General features: G+C 36.9%; 1 protein-coding gene across 1 annotated transcript in view; it reads right to left on the minus strand.

Annotated features, from left to right (window-relative positions):
• Positions 1-13,996, minus strand: part of Galphao (G protein alpha o subunit) — an 88,431-nt gene that overhangs the window by 65,532 nt on the left and 8,903 nt on the right. The window contains exon 2 of the mRNA XM_074134612.1: positions 8,741-8,783. Within this exon, the coding sequence (XP_073990713.1) occupies positions 8,741-8,783 (43 nt within the window). The remainder of the gene's footprint in view (positions 1-8,740; positions 8,784-13,996) is intronic.

A 13,996-nucleotide genomic window follows, 5' to 3' on the forward strand; every position in this document is an offset into this window, starting at 1 on the left:
TTTTATTTGATGATAAAACAAATTTATCCTAATTCTCCCACAACCATTACATTACACTACATTTTTTACAATCTTCAATTATTATCACTTTTGTTCTTTGCTTCACAAATAACATTTTTTGCAGTCAGAGGACCTCCAAAAACGTGTAATTCTGGCGGAAAATTAATATTGAAAACCGATCACGAATAGATAAAATTGTAACTTTCAGTTTAAATATCTCGACAAATATTAGGGATATCGAAACGGGGACAACGTCATTTTTCACAATTTTTTATTTAGTTTTCATAATCATTGTCAAAACCAGTGGTCCTTATGAAACCCCAATTGGGTTTTTGGCCGTAGCTCCACCAAAAATGACGGGCATCGGGTACAGCATCGGATACAGCATCGGGGATGGAATATTTGAAAACTAGACCAAAAAAACATATCTTTACTACATGGGTTTCTCCGGATTTCCGCTTTCCTAAAAAGTTATTTGCGATTGATGCGTTTTAAATGAATCACCCTGTGTATGCAAAATTTAGGGTAACATTTTGAAAATCTGATTGACCATAATTAGTATATGAATATCAGATAGACAACAAAATTTGCATGGTATTGAATGAAGGAAAAATTTGTTTCATTTCTGACCGACAATTGGTGAAGCAAGTGATGATGGGAGAAGTCCGAATCAGGTCAGAAAAGAAGAATACGGCGGCTCCTATGGATCAAATGGACGATATTATCCTAAACCATATTTTTAATAGAAGTAAAAAGTGTCTTGCTGCTGGACTTAATGATTAAATTCATACACACTGTTAAGTAAATTCATTAAAAAATTTGGATGTTGTGGTTTATCATCAAACAACAACAAGGTACTTTGTACCTTGAGTCGCAGTCTGTCTGTGTAGGGCAGTCGGTCATGTGAGTTGGGCTAGTGAGTGCGTGTTTAAATCATATCATATCAGGAGTATACTCCACTATCATTTTTGAATTATTGTTTAAACCAACTGTAACTTTGTAAATTGGATATCCATTGAACTGTAACGTATGTTGAACTAATTAAACTATATATCAATTTATTTCTTAAACATTTTCTGATCAATCAAAATAATTTACTAAACATTTTCTGGTCCCATCCGGGCCGGATTTTGAACTAACGATCTACAGATATACAGTCCACATCTATTATAGAACATTCAGATTAAACAGTGTTTGTCTCAATCAGGCTATAATGCCTAAATAACTAAAAATAATTGTATTTTCAATCAAAACCATTATATTATATTATTCATTTTGCTGTTACTGTGAATTACTGATTAATATTTTCAAAAAAAAACCAGCTATAGTTTCTTAACACACTTGAAAAATTAAAATAAAACTAAATTCGTCATTTCATCCAAATAATCTTTAAATTATAGAAATAACTAACCATGCGGTCTCGAGTTTAGGAGTACGCTGTCGTTAGTTCTGATTTTTGCCGTAAGTTAAAGCGTCATAGAGCTATCGCTTCCGTTAATTTTTAAAGTGTGTTGCTTTACGAAGTGTGGCAATAAAATTTAGGTATAATCCTAAATAGAAGAGTAATTAATTATTGTATTTTCATATTTACAAACTGCATTTCAATATTAACTATCAATATCTATTAAGCTCTCATTTATTCAATGTAATCATTTCTGATTTATTTAATTTGTGTTTATTTTCATAATTCTTTGTGTTTATCTTGAATCAAAGCCTATGTTAAGTTAGAATTATATGTAATATTATCTTGTTGTCTCTATTTATAGACGTTTACATTAGTTATTAATTCATGCATATTTTATGTTATTTGTATTATTTTTCTAGCTTTCTGATTTTGCTCTAATCTTCTGAATTCTGTAACTTTCCTTTTCCCTTAATATCTATCTTTTCTTATTCCGTTATATCTCATTTTATTTCACATTTTTAAACATGACGGAACTTCTCAAGCTGTCATTAGATCAAAAAATTACCCTGCATAAAGACAAGGCCTTTTCGCTAGCTGATGATATTAAGTCAATTTGTGAGACTGGCCGCCGAATTAGCACTGATTCCACAGCAATTTCGTTATTTAAAGGAATGTTTAGATCACTTGATGTAACTTATGAAAAATTTATGAATGAATGGGCTGAAATTAAGTCACTTTATTTGGCAAAGGATGCAGAATCGGAATTTCCGTCTAAACGAGAATCGACAATTCTTAGGGCTACCAAAGACTTTTATTATGAAGCCGGGGCTATTTTTGAAATTCATTGCGCCTCATATCAACCCAGGCCTACCACTTCAATTCAGAATTCACTGTTAGACTTATCTCAGTGTATTTCTATTCGATCACGACTTCCTCATATCACAATACCAGTATTTTCTGGCAAGTTGCAAGATTGGCCCTTATTTAGAGATACTTTCAGTTCCATGGTCCATGATGAAACTTCGTTGACAGCTGTTGAGAAATATCACTTTCTTCTTGCTAACTTACAGGGTTCTGCCCTTTCTGTCATTAAACATGTACCAGTTTCTGAGGTAGGCTACGAACAAGCCTGGTCAGCATTGCTTCAACATTATGACAATAAGAGAAAACTCGCAGCATTCTACCTTGACCAGATACTGAATTTTAAACCTCTCACAGGTAAAGCTACAGCAGCGTCATTGCAACACTTTATGCAGGTTGTCATTGAAAATGTCACTTCCTTCGAAAAAATTAAAATTCCTAATTCGTCAAAGTACATTATGTTTGAACTAGCTCTTCGCTGCTTGGATGAAAGCACAAGAGAGTCATTCGAATTGGCTGCTGCAGATGAATTTCCCACTTGCGATGACCTAGCCAAATTTGTGCGAAAGAAGGTAAACGCCAAAGACATTACAGAAAGGGGCAAAAGGGATTTAACTTTTAAAAGGGATATGTGGAGGACGTCATCATACCACCTTACATTTACAGCCATCCATACCTAGCATGCCATCCATTACTCAGCCAACTTCTCAGTTACCTTCTACTAATAAGGAGGAACCATCCGCTACAAATGTAGCATTCTCTGCCATTTCTGCTAACCATACCCCGGAAGTGCTTTTGGGCACAGCAATTGTTCAAATTTGTGACGTTAATGGTGTTTTCCATCCGATAAGAGTAGTTATAGATTGCGGTAGTCAATACTCTTTTATAACAGAATCATGCGCTTCCATGTTACAATTACCCTCTATTCACCTTAACATATCTGTATCTGGAATTGGTCAATCCACGTTATTAACACCAACCAAGAAGGTAATGTGTACATTACGATCACTTTGCTCCGTATCACCTGACCTCCACACAGAGGCTGTTGTTATCCCAATCATTACACAACAATTACCCCATCAAAAGTTACCCCCATCAATATGGAAACGCTACATTCATCTGAATTTAGCGGATCCTGACTTCTGGAACCCAGGTCCTATTGATTTTCTTCTCGGAGCGGATCTTTTCTTACAGATCTTAGACTGTTCTTCACCTCCCTGTGAGTTTAATTTTAATCAAAAGGAACCAAAACTACTTAGTACCATCTTTGGTCAAATTATTATGGGTAAATGCACGGAGCTTTCCTGTTCTCAATCTACATCATCATTCTTTATTACTTCTTCAGATGTTTATTCCCTTATGGAAAGATTTTGGGAAATCGAGACCATCAAAACTGAGCAGCCCACTTTATCACCCGACGATCAATTTTGCGAAGATCATTTCAAAGCTACTCATTCTCGAATGCCTGATGGGCGTTATGTCGTTTCATTGCCATTTCTCTCCGTACCTAATTATCTAGGCCCAACACATTTGTGTGCTTTACACAGATTACGCAATGTGGAGTTTAAACTTGCACGCGATTCCGCTCTTTCCCATCAGTATCATTCATTTCTGCAAGAATATCTTGACCTGGGGCACATGGTAACAACTAACAGACCCGCAAAATGCGTAATACCTCATCATGGGGTTTCGAAGATTGTAAACGGTGAATCGAAATTGCGTGTTGTTTTTGACGGTTCTTGCAGAACAACTTTTGGATCACTAAATGATTATCTGGGTGCAGGCCCCAAACTACAAACGGATATCAGTGACATCATTTTGAATTTTCGAAAACATCGATTCGTGATTACTGCAGATATCGTTAAGATGTATCGTCAGATACTTATATCCGTTGATGATAGAGTCTATCAACATATTTTGTGGCGCTTTTCTTCTGATCACCCCATTGAAGAATTCGAGTTAACCACAGTTACCTATGGACTCTAATCATCTCCCTTCTTGGCTTTACGGGTCATTCAACAGCTTGTGACTGATGAAGGTATACCTTTTCCTCTAGCCACTAAGGCTCTTACCCATGACACCTATGTTGACGACATAGTTACGGGTGCTTCCACTATTGACGGGATATTATCTATTAAAGAGCAATTAATTGCCCTATTATCAAAAGGAGGTTTTCAGTTGAGCAAATGGACGAGCAACAGTTCAGACGTTATCAAACCTAGTCCTGATCAATGTAAGGTAATGCCAATATCCTTTAGCGAAATGGAAGAACCAACTGTTAAACTTTTGGGGTTGCAATGGGATCCAATACAAGATGTCTTCTCATACAAGATACATATGTCTGCTTTACCTCCTACCAAACGAATGATATTATCCACAATAGCACGTATTTATGATCCTCTAGGTTACGTGTCCCCATCTGTGTTTATCGCTAAAATACTTCTACAAGAGACTTGGAAATTAGGAATTGGTTGGGATGAGAATTTGCCAACTGCTATCTTGCACACTTGGGAGAATTTTCTTCAAGATATACCTAACCTTCAACAAGTTCGTATCCCACGCTACCTTATGTTGGACGATACACAGGCACCATGTTCCATTGTTGGCTTATGTGATGCTTCGGAACGAGGCTATGGTGCTGTACTATACATAGTCTCCATCGTGAATTCGAAGAGGAAAGTTTTCCTCCTTAAATCTAAATCTAAATTGGCTCCACTAAAGCCCATGACAATTCCCCGCTTGGAACTTTGTGGTGCATTATTGCTTGCTTCATTGTACACATCTATTGCCAAATTCATTAAACACCTCCGAATCGAATCTACTTGGTTTTTCACCGATTCAGCTACTGTGCTTAGCTGGTTTCAAATTCCAGCACACACATTGAAGACCTTTGTTGCACATCGCGTAGTTCGCATCAGCGAACTAACCGAGATTAAATGCTGGAAGCATATTTCTTCCCGTGAAAATCCTGCCGACTGCTGCTCAAGAGGTTTGCTGCCAACCCAGTTATTGAATCATCCCTTATGGTGGGCGGGCCCCCCGTGGTTGATCCAACCTGAGACCTTATGGCCCTCAAATGAAACTAGTATCTCGTCTGAAAACATACCTGAAATCAAATCCTCTCGTGTAACGTTAACTGTTACTTTTCACGTATCGGATTTCATCAACTGGACTGAAAGATTTTCTAAATACCGTCGTCTGGTCAATTCGTTAGCTTACGCCCTCAGATTTATACCAAAATCAAAGTTTTCCGATCACATCAGACCTAAGGGTCCTATCACTGCTTTAGAATTTGACGCTGCCAACATCAAATGTATCAAACTTTTACAACATCATTACTATCCGGAAGCGTTCAATGATCACCTTAACCCGACTCCATTAATGTTAAGTCTTAATGTATTTGTCGATCAAACTGGTATTCTTAGGGTGGGCGGTCGCTTACGCCATTCTTCCTTACCTATTGAATCCAAACATCCAATTTTACTTCCAAGACGTTCTCAATTCACTAACATTTTGATAGATTATTTTCATATAGAACATGCACATGCCGGACCTGCAACTCTTCTTGCTGCTATTCAACAACAATATTGGATTCCTGCTGGACGAAGTTTGGTGAAACAACGGAAACGAACATGCATCATCTGCCATAAAATGACCAAATCAAACCGAGCACCACTTATGGGCGATCTACCTCCCGAGCGGCTGTCTTCAGTCAGAGCTTTCTATCAAACAGGAGTAGACTTTGCTGGACCATTTCTATGCAAGGAGACGCCTCGACGAAAGTCACCGCTGGTGACGGTGTATTTATGTTTATTTGTATGCTTATCTACCAAAGCAGTTCATCTTGAATTGGTGCATTCACTATCCACTGAAGCTTTCATTGATGCTCTAGATCGTTTTATTGCAAGGAGGGGCAAACCTGTTAAAATGCTCTCCGACTGTGGAAAGAACTTTGTTGGCGCTGCTAACTATCTAGCTGAAGTAGCTGCCTGGCATGACTCAGAAACTACTCAAGCATGCATTCTTGATCACATCAATCATCATCACATCACATGGCTATTTAATCCTCCTCAAGCACCTCATTTTGGGGGAATCTGGGAGGCAGGAGTCAAGTCTACCAAAACTCTGCTTCGCAAACTTATTGGCAGTTCTACATTTTCATCCCAAGAGTTGAACAACATCTTCATAAAAATCGAAGCTATATTAAACTCACGGCCACTTCAACCTCTGTCTACAGACCCTCAAGATCTTCAACCTCTCACTCCGGGGCACTTTCTTATCGGAGCGCCACTCACTGCTCTTCCTGAAGCCACGTTAACAGACGTACCTCTTAATCACTTAACTCGTTGGCAATATCTGAGAGAGCGAGTACAACATTTTTGGAATCGTTGGCAGAAAGAGTACCTCCAAACGCTACAACAACGTACCAAGTGGATTACTACAACAACCAATTTAAAGGTTGGTGACATGGTCCTCCTAAAAGATTTACACACCTGGCCATTACAGTGGCCCCTTGCTCGAGTTATCAGTATTCATCCTGGCCCTGATGGTATCGTTCGAGTAGCTACTGTGAAGACAGCTCAAGGAGTCTATAAGCGCCCTGTAACTAAGCTAGCACCTCTACCTCAACTGAATGAGAACATGCCTTAATCAATTTCTACATCATATCCAGACCACCATCCACATCATCACGCAACTTCTCATCACATCACATCACATCTCATATTATTATCTTCATAGTTCTTCAAAAGTTCCAAATTTTGGTGGGCGGTATGTTAAGTAAATTCATTAAAAAATTTGGATGTTGTGGTTTATCATCAAACAACAACAAGGTACTTTGTACCTTGAGTCGCAGTCTGTCTGTGTAGGGCAGTCGGTCATGTGAGTTGGGCTAGTGAGTGCGTGTTTAAATCATATCATATCAGGAGTATACTCCACTATCATTTTTGAATTATTGTTTAAACCAACTGTAACTTTGTAAATTGGATATCCATGGAACTGTAACGTATGTTGAACTAATTAAACTATATATCAATTTATTTCTTAAACATTTTCTGATCAATCAAAATAATTTACTAAACACACACGAATCCACTAATTCGACAATATGTCCGCCTTTTGCACCGATGCGAAAAGGCTTGCACTAAGGCACGAAACTTTCATCTGCATCATCATCCACTTTAATAAATGATGCCATTTTGGACGAAAATAACATTTTTTAGACATTTTTAGGCAGTAAAATAATCAATCATATTCTGTCTAGAATTTTATGAGTAAGCAGAGCATTGATCTTCTGCTTTGGCGAAAATGACGAAAACTTACGCAGAGTCAGATTTCGAAACGAGAAGAACTGTCAGTTTGCGTGAAGCACACCTCCCCTAGAAGTAACAATAAGCTCGAAATTATATTCTGTGAAACGTTTTGACTAAATCATTACATTGTCTCCAAAATAAGTTCAGTTTAACTGAAATGCTTTCAATGTAAAACAGAACGCTGCAAATTGGAGGGCTTGTTCCTCTTTCTCTTACTAAACCGTAGAGACTTATCTCTTAAGAAAGTATTTGCGATTTTGGATTTTTCGCAGTATCCGTTATGAGCACCTCTAAATCCAAAAATATTTTTTGCAGATTGGTCGGAGTATTTCCTCGCAAAATGTGAATAACTAAAAAAATGTTACGATTTTTGTTTATTAACTTGAAATACTTATTGCGCAGAGACAGTTTCATAACATCACTTGAATCCTTATTCTGAGCAAATTCGATTATGGGCAAAAGGTGACTGGCCTTTCATCTAAAGTGTCATTTCAACGTAATGTACGGACTTACCACCTCCTTTTTTTGATTTAAGGTGCGTCAGCATCTGAGGTTATTAGCACCTGGAGCTTTTTTCAGTGCACTGCCGGCCTCCGGACAGTGTTCTCTCGTTACAGACAACACTGTCCATCAACACTGTGAGCTGAAAGGAGCGCCTAGGAAGAGAAAATCTAAGGGCCAGCAGCGGATTCGAACCCGAAATCCCCACGTGGGAATCCAATCCACTAACCACAGCTAATCCCTTACCACCTAAGAGATCCCTCTTATAGGGGTACAAATGTAACCAAAATTAAAAATTTGCTGCCGTAAAGTTACACTTTTCTAATTTTTAATGTTTTTCCCGAAAATGCTACCTTTAAAGTGAACTTGCATAATTTGGAAGTCAACAAATTTTTAGTACAAACCGTATTTAATTAGGTAGACTGCGGCAAAAGAGACGGTTGAGTGTCCACTTGGGACTTTTTAACTGAAGAAAATCTAGCATCAAGTTAACCACTTATTGTAATTTGACATCGTTGTAGTAAACGCAATTGTAGCTACAAAAGATGGCGGAGTAGAAGAAATTGTCCGTTTCAGAGTTAAAAAGGGGTAGCCCCCAGTTCGCAAACATGGCTCTGAATTAGGAAGTAGAAATTATAATTTGTAAAAATGTTCTACTTACTTCATCTGCTTCACGATGGTAGATTTGCCTGATTCTCCGGCCCCTGTAAACAAATGTCCCCAACTTATTATAATATAATAAAATTCGTACTGAATTATTACACAATTACTAATTCACAAAGTTTAGCGTAAGACACAACACTGATAACCTGCGCAAAATAGAATAGGACTGACGCAACCTTCATAGTTAGGTGAAGAGGTAGAGTAAGTGACCAGTACCAACTGACCAAGATTCAAATACTCCACAAGAATGGTATTTGGTCCGCCGTTGCATGCTTATTTGGCTTCATTCTAAACGCAACTCTTCAGAATTCGAATCTTCATTTGGACAGCAGTATTCGACATCCAGCAACAAATTCTCTATTACATATACTACTCTAAGTTCACGATAGAAACTTTTTTATTTTTTCCTACTAGATAACCTTCAAAGGTGCCTCCTCTGGCTCGCAAGCCAGGTTAGCCAGGAGGTTATCAACTGATCTCTGTATCTGAGGAGGCACCTTTGAAGGCACAGTACATGCTGCACAAGCTGCGTAAAGTGTATTATTTGATAAATTAAGGAATAAGTTTGATCCTTTAAAGGAAAGATTATGCAACAGATGAAAATTATTTTTTAGCCATTTTGTGTATGCTTGAGAACATCTAAAGCCCTTAAAATTTGATTTTTCTCAGAAAAACACTCGGAAAACGACTTATTTCCCGATATCAAGAAAAATACTAAATGAAAAAATACATAAAAATGACCTATCGCCGTGCTCTTCTTTCTCTTTGATAACAAGTTAAAAATTGAAATATGATTGATAAATATCAGATTTTGAAATGGCCTAGCACCTTTAATTTTAAAGATATCAAATTGCGGTTTCCGGCTTCTTTCATAACTTTTTATACTCTTTAAAACTGTGTATATGAAAATGGGGGTCAACTGCAAACCCTCACTTTTGGACGCGCGTCTGCCGCGTATGCGGGCAGGAATCTAAAATCAAGTCACATATTCTGAAACTAGACAAACAAACAAACAAATTTTTCCTCCACCATTTTTTGGTCAAATCAACCGTTTAAGCATGAAATGCATTTGAGCCGTCATAAAATGAAACCCCTTTATACGTACATACAGGGTAACCATGGTTACAGGCTCCACCGACTTTTTTTTTAACGGCGGGAAATTTCGAAAAATAAAAAACTCGTAATTAATCATTTTTAGTCTAGTTTATTTTCAGTGATTGACCCATTTCATTAAACCCCAATATCTCGAGATACAGCATCCAACTTTTTTTTCAAATGGAACGTTATATTTCTATAGTACTTGAGCTGCTAAAAAAACAAATACTTTTTTCTTTTTTTTTGAAATCGGTTAGGTTTTTCAAAAGTTATGGTAATTTAAAATATGAAAAACAAATTTCAGTTTACTGTCAAAATTACGTTCTTTTTTTTAAAGAATCTGTTCAAACTGGGCACAACCAACGGATAGGCAAGCCAAAACTCTGGACTCCCACGCTTTGCTTGTAGCAGCACTTATGGTGGCGAAGTCAAGATCTAGGCAGGCTAGAGTTATTCGACGTTTCAGATCATCGACTGAAGCCACGGGATTAAGGATACTTTACACTTTATTTTTTTAGGTTTCCCCACAAAAAATAGTCCATTTGGGTTAAGTCCGGAGATCGAGGTGGCCATTGGATGGGACAATGAGTCCCTAAGCACTTTTCATGGAAATTTCTGTCCAGGTAACCTCGAACCACTCTCGCATTATGTGCTGGGCAACCATCTTGTTGAAAATACATATCTAGCCGACGTTGTAGATGAACATCTTCAAGCAGAACTGGCAAAAGGTCTCTTAAAAAAAAGTTATATACCTTGCACCAGTTAAGTTCTCCCTGTAGAAGTATGGACCGATTAGTTGATTTCCTAAAACTCCACACCAAACGTTTGTAGAAAAAACAACATGAACGTCGAATAACTCTAGCCTGCCTAGATCTTGACTTCGCCACCATAAGTGCTGCTACAAGCAAAGCGTGGGAGTCCAGAGTTTTGGCTTGCCTATACGTTGGTTGTGCCCAGTTTGAACAGATTCTTTAAAACAAATAACGTAATTTTGACAGTAAACTGAAATTTGTTTTTCATATTTTAAATTACCATAACTTTTGAAAAACCAAACCGATTTCAAAAAATTTTTGTTGTTGTTTTTAGGAGCTCAAATTCTATAAAAATATGCAAAAAAAATGTAACGTTCCATTTGAAAAACAAAAGTTAGATGCTGTATCTCGAGATACAAGGGATTAGAAAAATGGGTCAATCACTGAAAATAAACTAGACTAAAAATGATTAAATACGTGTTTTTTATTTTTTCGAAATTTTCCACCGTTAAAAAAAAGTGGGTAGAGCATATAACTTTGGTCAGCCTGTATATTTTGAAAACACATTGCCTAGAATGACAAATTGCTTTCTAGGGTGGGTTTCTTACTGATGGGTCCATATGTTGGGTTGTCGCAGGTGCTATCGTGCGTCCCCAGAATGGGTGGAAGACAGGGCTGCAGAGATCACTTGGTAATATCCCATAATGATATCTCTGAATCCTAGGTTTATGCTATTTTTTGTTTCTTTAAAAGAGATAAGTATCTGCAAGAATAGCCTGGCTGCGTTAAAGGGTGAACTCTTGTTTCACTTCCTGAGACAGATCATGGACTGTTCCAGGTGCGTAGTAGAACTATCGCATGGAAGAATATAATATTAAACATGTTCTTCTAGCCCGAATGCTAGATAATATGGCAACGTGAGTAATAATGGATTGCTTGCTCAAATCAGATTCCTGTTTATCAGTCCCGAACTTGCCGTTGACAAATCGCCCGGCACATTTATGTCTAGCTTCTAGGTGTGGAGAGTTTCCAGTACTCAATGGGTTGCCAGCAGAATCTATCTTTTGAACTATTGAAACGATTGCAGAAAAGAATATAATACTAAAGACTCGAGGGAAGTGTTTTTCAACGCTCGTTCATGATGCCACTACGCTGAGTGGGCACTACTTGTTCTCGGTGCGCGATAAGGAACCACAATAAAAGACTGTGTAAAAATTAAGTGCCAGCTATCACAGAGCCGTCTAAAATCAATGTTCTATTAACAATTATTCTAATATTGTATTGTACAAACAGCAGCACATACTAGTCCAGGAGACACGAAGGGGCCGCATTGCACTGAATAGGGAGCAAATGATTGCTACTGTACAAGGGTAGCCGCTACAGCGGGACTCTTCACAGTCTAAAAACATTAAATTCTGTCAAAATTTTAATGTCACGAGAACTAGGGGGATCAAAATTAATATCAATTTCGAGCTACCCATGATGTTTTTTGCGAATTCGGGGAAAGTTCAAAAGTGTTCTAAACACAAATTTATGGAATTTGTTTTAACAGTCACTTTTCAAAAACTTGTTTAATAAATTGTACACTAAAATGACGAAAAACTAGAAATGTAGGAACTAAAAGATTTTAATAAATAATTTAGATCGGTGCTAACAATTTACCTGTGATTCATACGGTTGTATTGATCTAACCTTTACTGCCATAATTAAGGCCAGAAAAAAATCTATGTCGCCATTTCACGGTTTTTTTTAAATAAAATAATATGTCTAAGTAAATTTTCAGCATTTAAATAATGCTAAAGTGGCATTTCATTGATATGTGCTGTTAGTGATTGGAACTAACCAACCTAACCGAAACATTAAAGAGACAAATATATTATCGCATACTTGGCGTTACTACATTTGAAGGGTGCTTATGAGGATAGCAGAAAGGAGACAAAGAAACAGCGGTAATAGACGTTAATGATGAGGTAAAATCTATCAAAGCAGAAGCTAATAGAAACAGTGAGAAAGAAGATGTTCACAAAAGAAATTCAGGACAAAAAGGTAAATCCAGGTCTCAATGTTCAAGAGAGGAGAAAAGAACAACGAGAGGCAATGAACAAGCAAAAAAAGCAAGAAGACAAAAAATCACAATAGTGAATTTAGTGGGAAACCTCTGGAGTTCACCCATGTTCATCAACTTTGGAATTTTCGCAACAAATGAGGTTCTATTGGAAATATGGCTAGATACAATAAACATGCGTGCTACCACGGATAAAAACGATTCGATATTTAATATAGCCTATAGTACTGCACACTTGATGTTGACATTTCTCTCTATTTTAACCTTAGAAGTAGTTTTTAATCGTGCCGAATGGTATTGATTGTCGTTGGCCACAATGCAGTTTAGTAGCCGTTAATTTTGTTTGGCGTACATATTAATTTGATTTTGTCAATGTTAGCTACTCCTAATGTAGGGGGTAGACGAACTGTCCCTTTATTTTGGTTGCACTATATTCCCGTCCTATTCCAATATTACATTTAGTGTAAATAATTTTTGTTCTATTTTTTTAGTATTTTTATGTTTTATTATTCTTTATTTATTACTGAAATATATTACAATTAATGTGTCTGTCCAAAAATTTCTTTTAGAGACACCAAGCATTTTGTTAGTGAAGAATCCCTTATAGCTCTTCATGTCTGTGACTGTACTTGATTCTATCAACTTGTTTTTGCTTTCTGAGAGCACATTAGTCAGTTTATGAACCTTAACACAGTAATCTTAAACGGGACTATGGGAACACAGTAATATGGGAAAGTATACTTCTTCAATATGTTTGTTTTAGAGAAGATGAATAAGCACGTCCCCCTCTGTAATAAAGGCCAAGCGACACCTGCTTACTAGTTAGGAGTTAAGATTCGCCTTTTAATGTGTGATCAATATAGACGGTAATTTAATGGATAATTAAAATTAAGTTTATTTAGAAACTAATTCAAATTTCTGTAATACTTTAAATTTTTAGTTTACTGCTTCATGATCAAACATCCAAAATTAAAGCACATTATTATTTACAATAACCATCCAAGAATCTATCTCCTTAACAAAAACTGACAGTTTAAAAATTTAAGCATAATGATTGATTAAAAGACAAAAGGTACACAAACCTGAAGGTACCCAACATTTCATTCATACTTCACCTCGTAATTTCGCCATTTATAAAAGTACGAAAAACCTTATTTGAAGCGGTGAGATTAAAAAGGAAAACATTCCACTTTTTTGACAAAATGAGTTGAAATAGCCATTTTGTTGTTTATACCTAAGCGCATCTGTTGAGGTAAAGAAAGCAAAAATCCCTCCACATTCTAATGCCATAACTAGCCCTTAAATATTTGACTGAGATTAAGAAAGAAAATATTTCTGGAAT

Source organism: Rhodnius prolixus, unplaced genomic scaffold (assembly GCF_049639745.1).
Source record: "Rhodnius prolixus isolate KJV_2025 unplaced genomic scaffold, Rpr scaffold_16, whole genome shotgun sequence".
In the NCBI taxonomy this organism is placed as follows: domain Eukaryota; kingdom Metazoa; phylum Arthropoda; class Insecta; order Hemiptera; family Reduviidae; genus Rhodnius; species Rhodnius prolixus.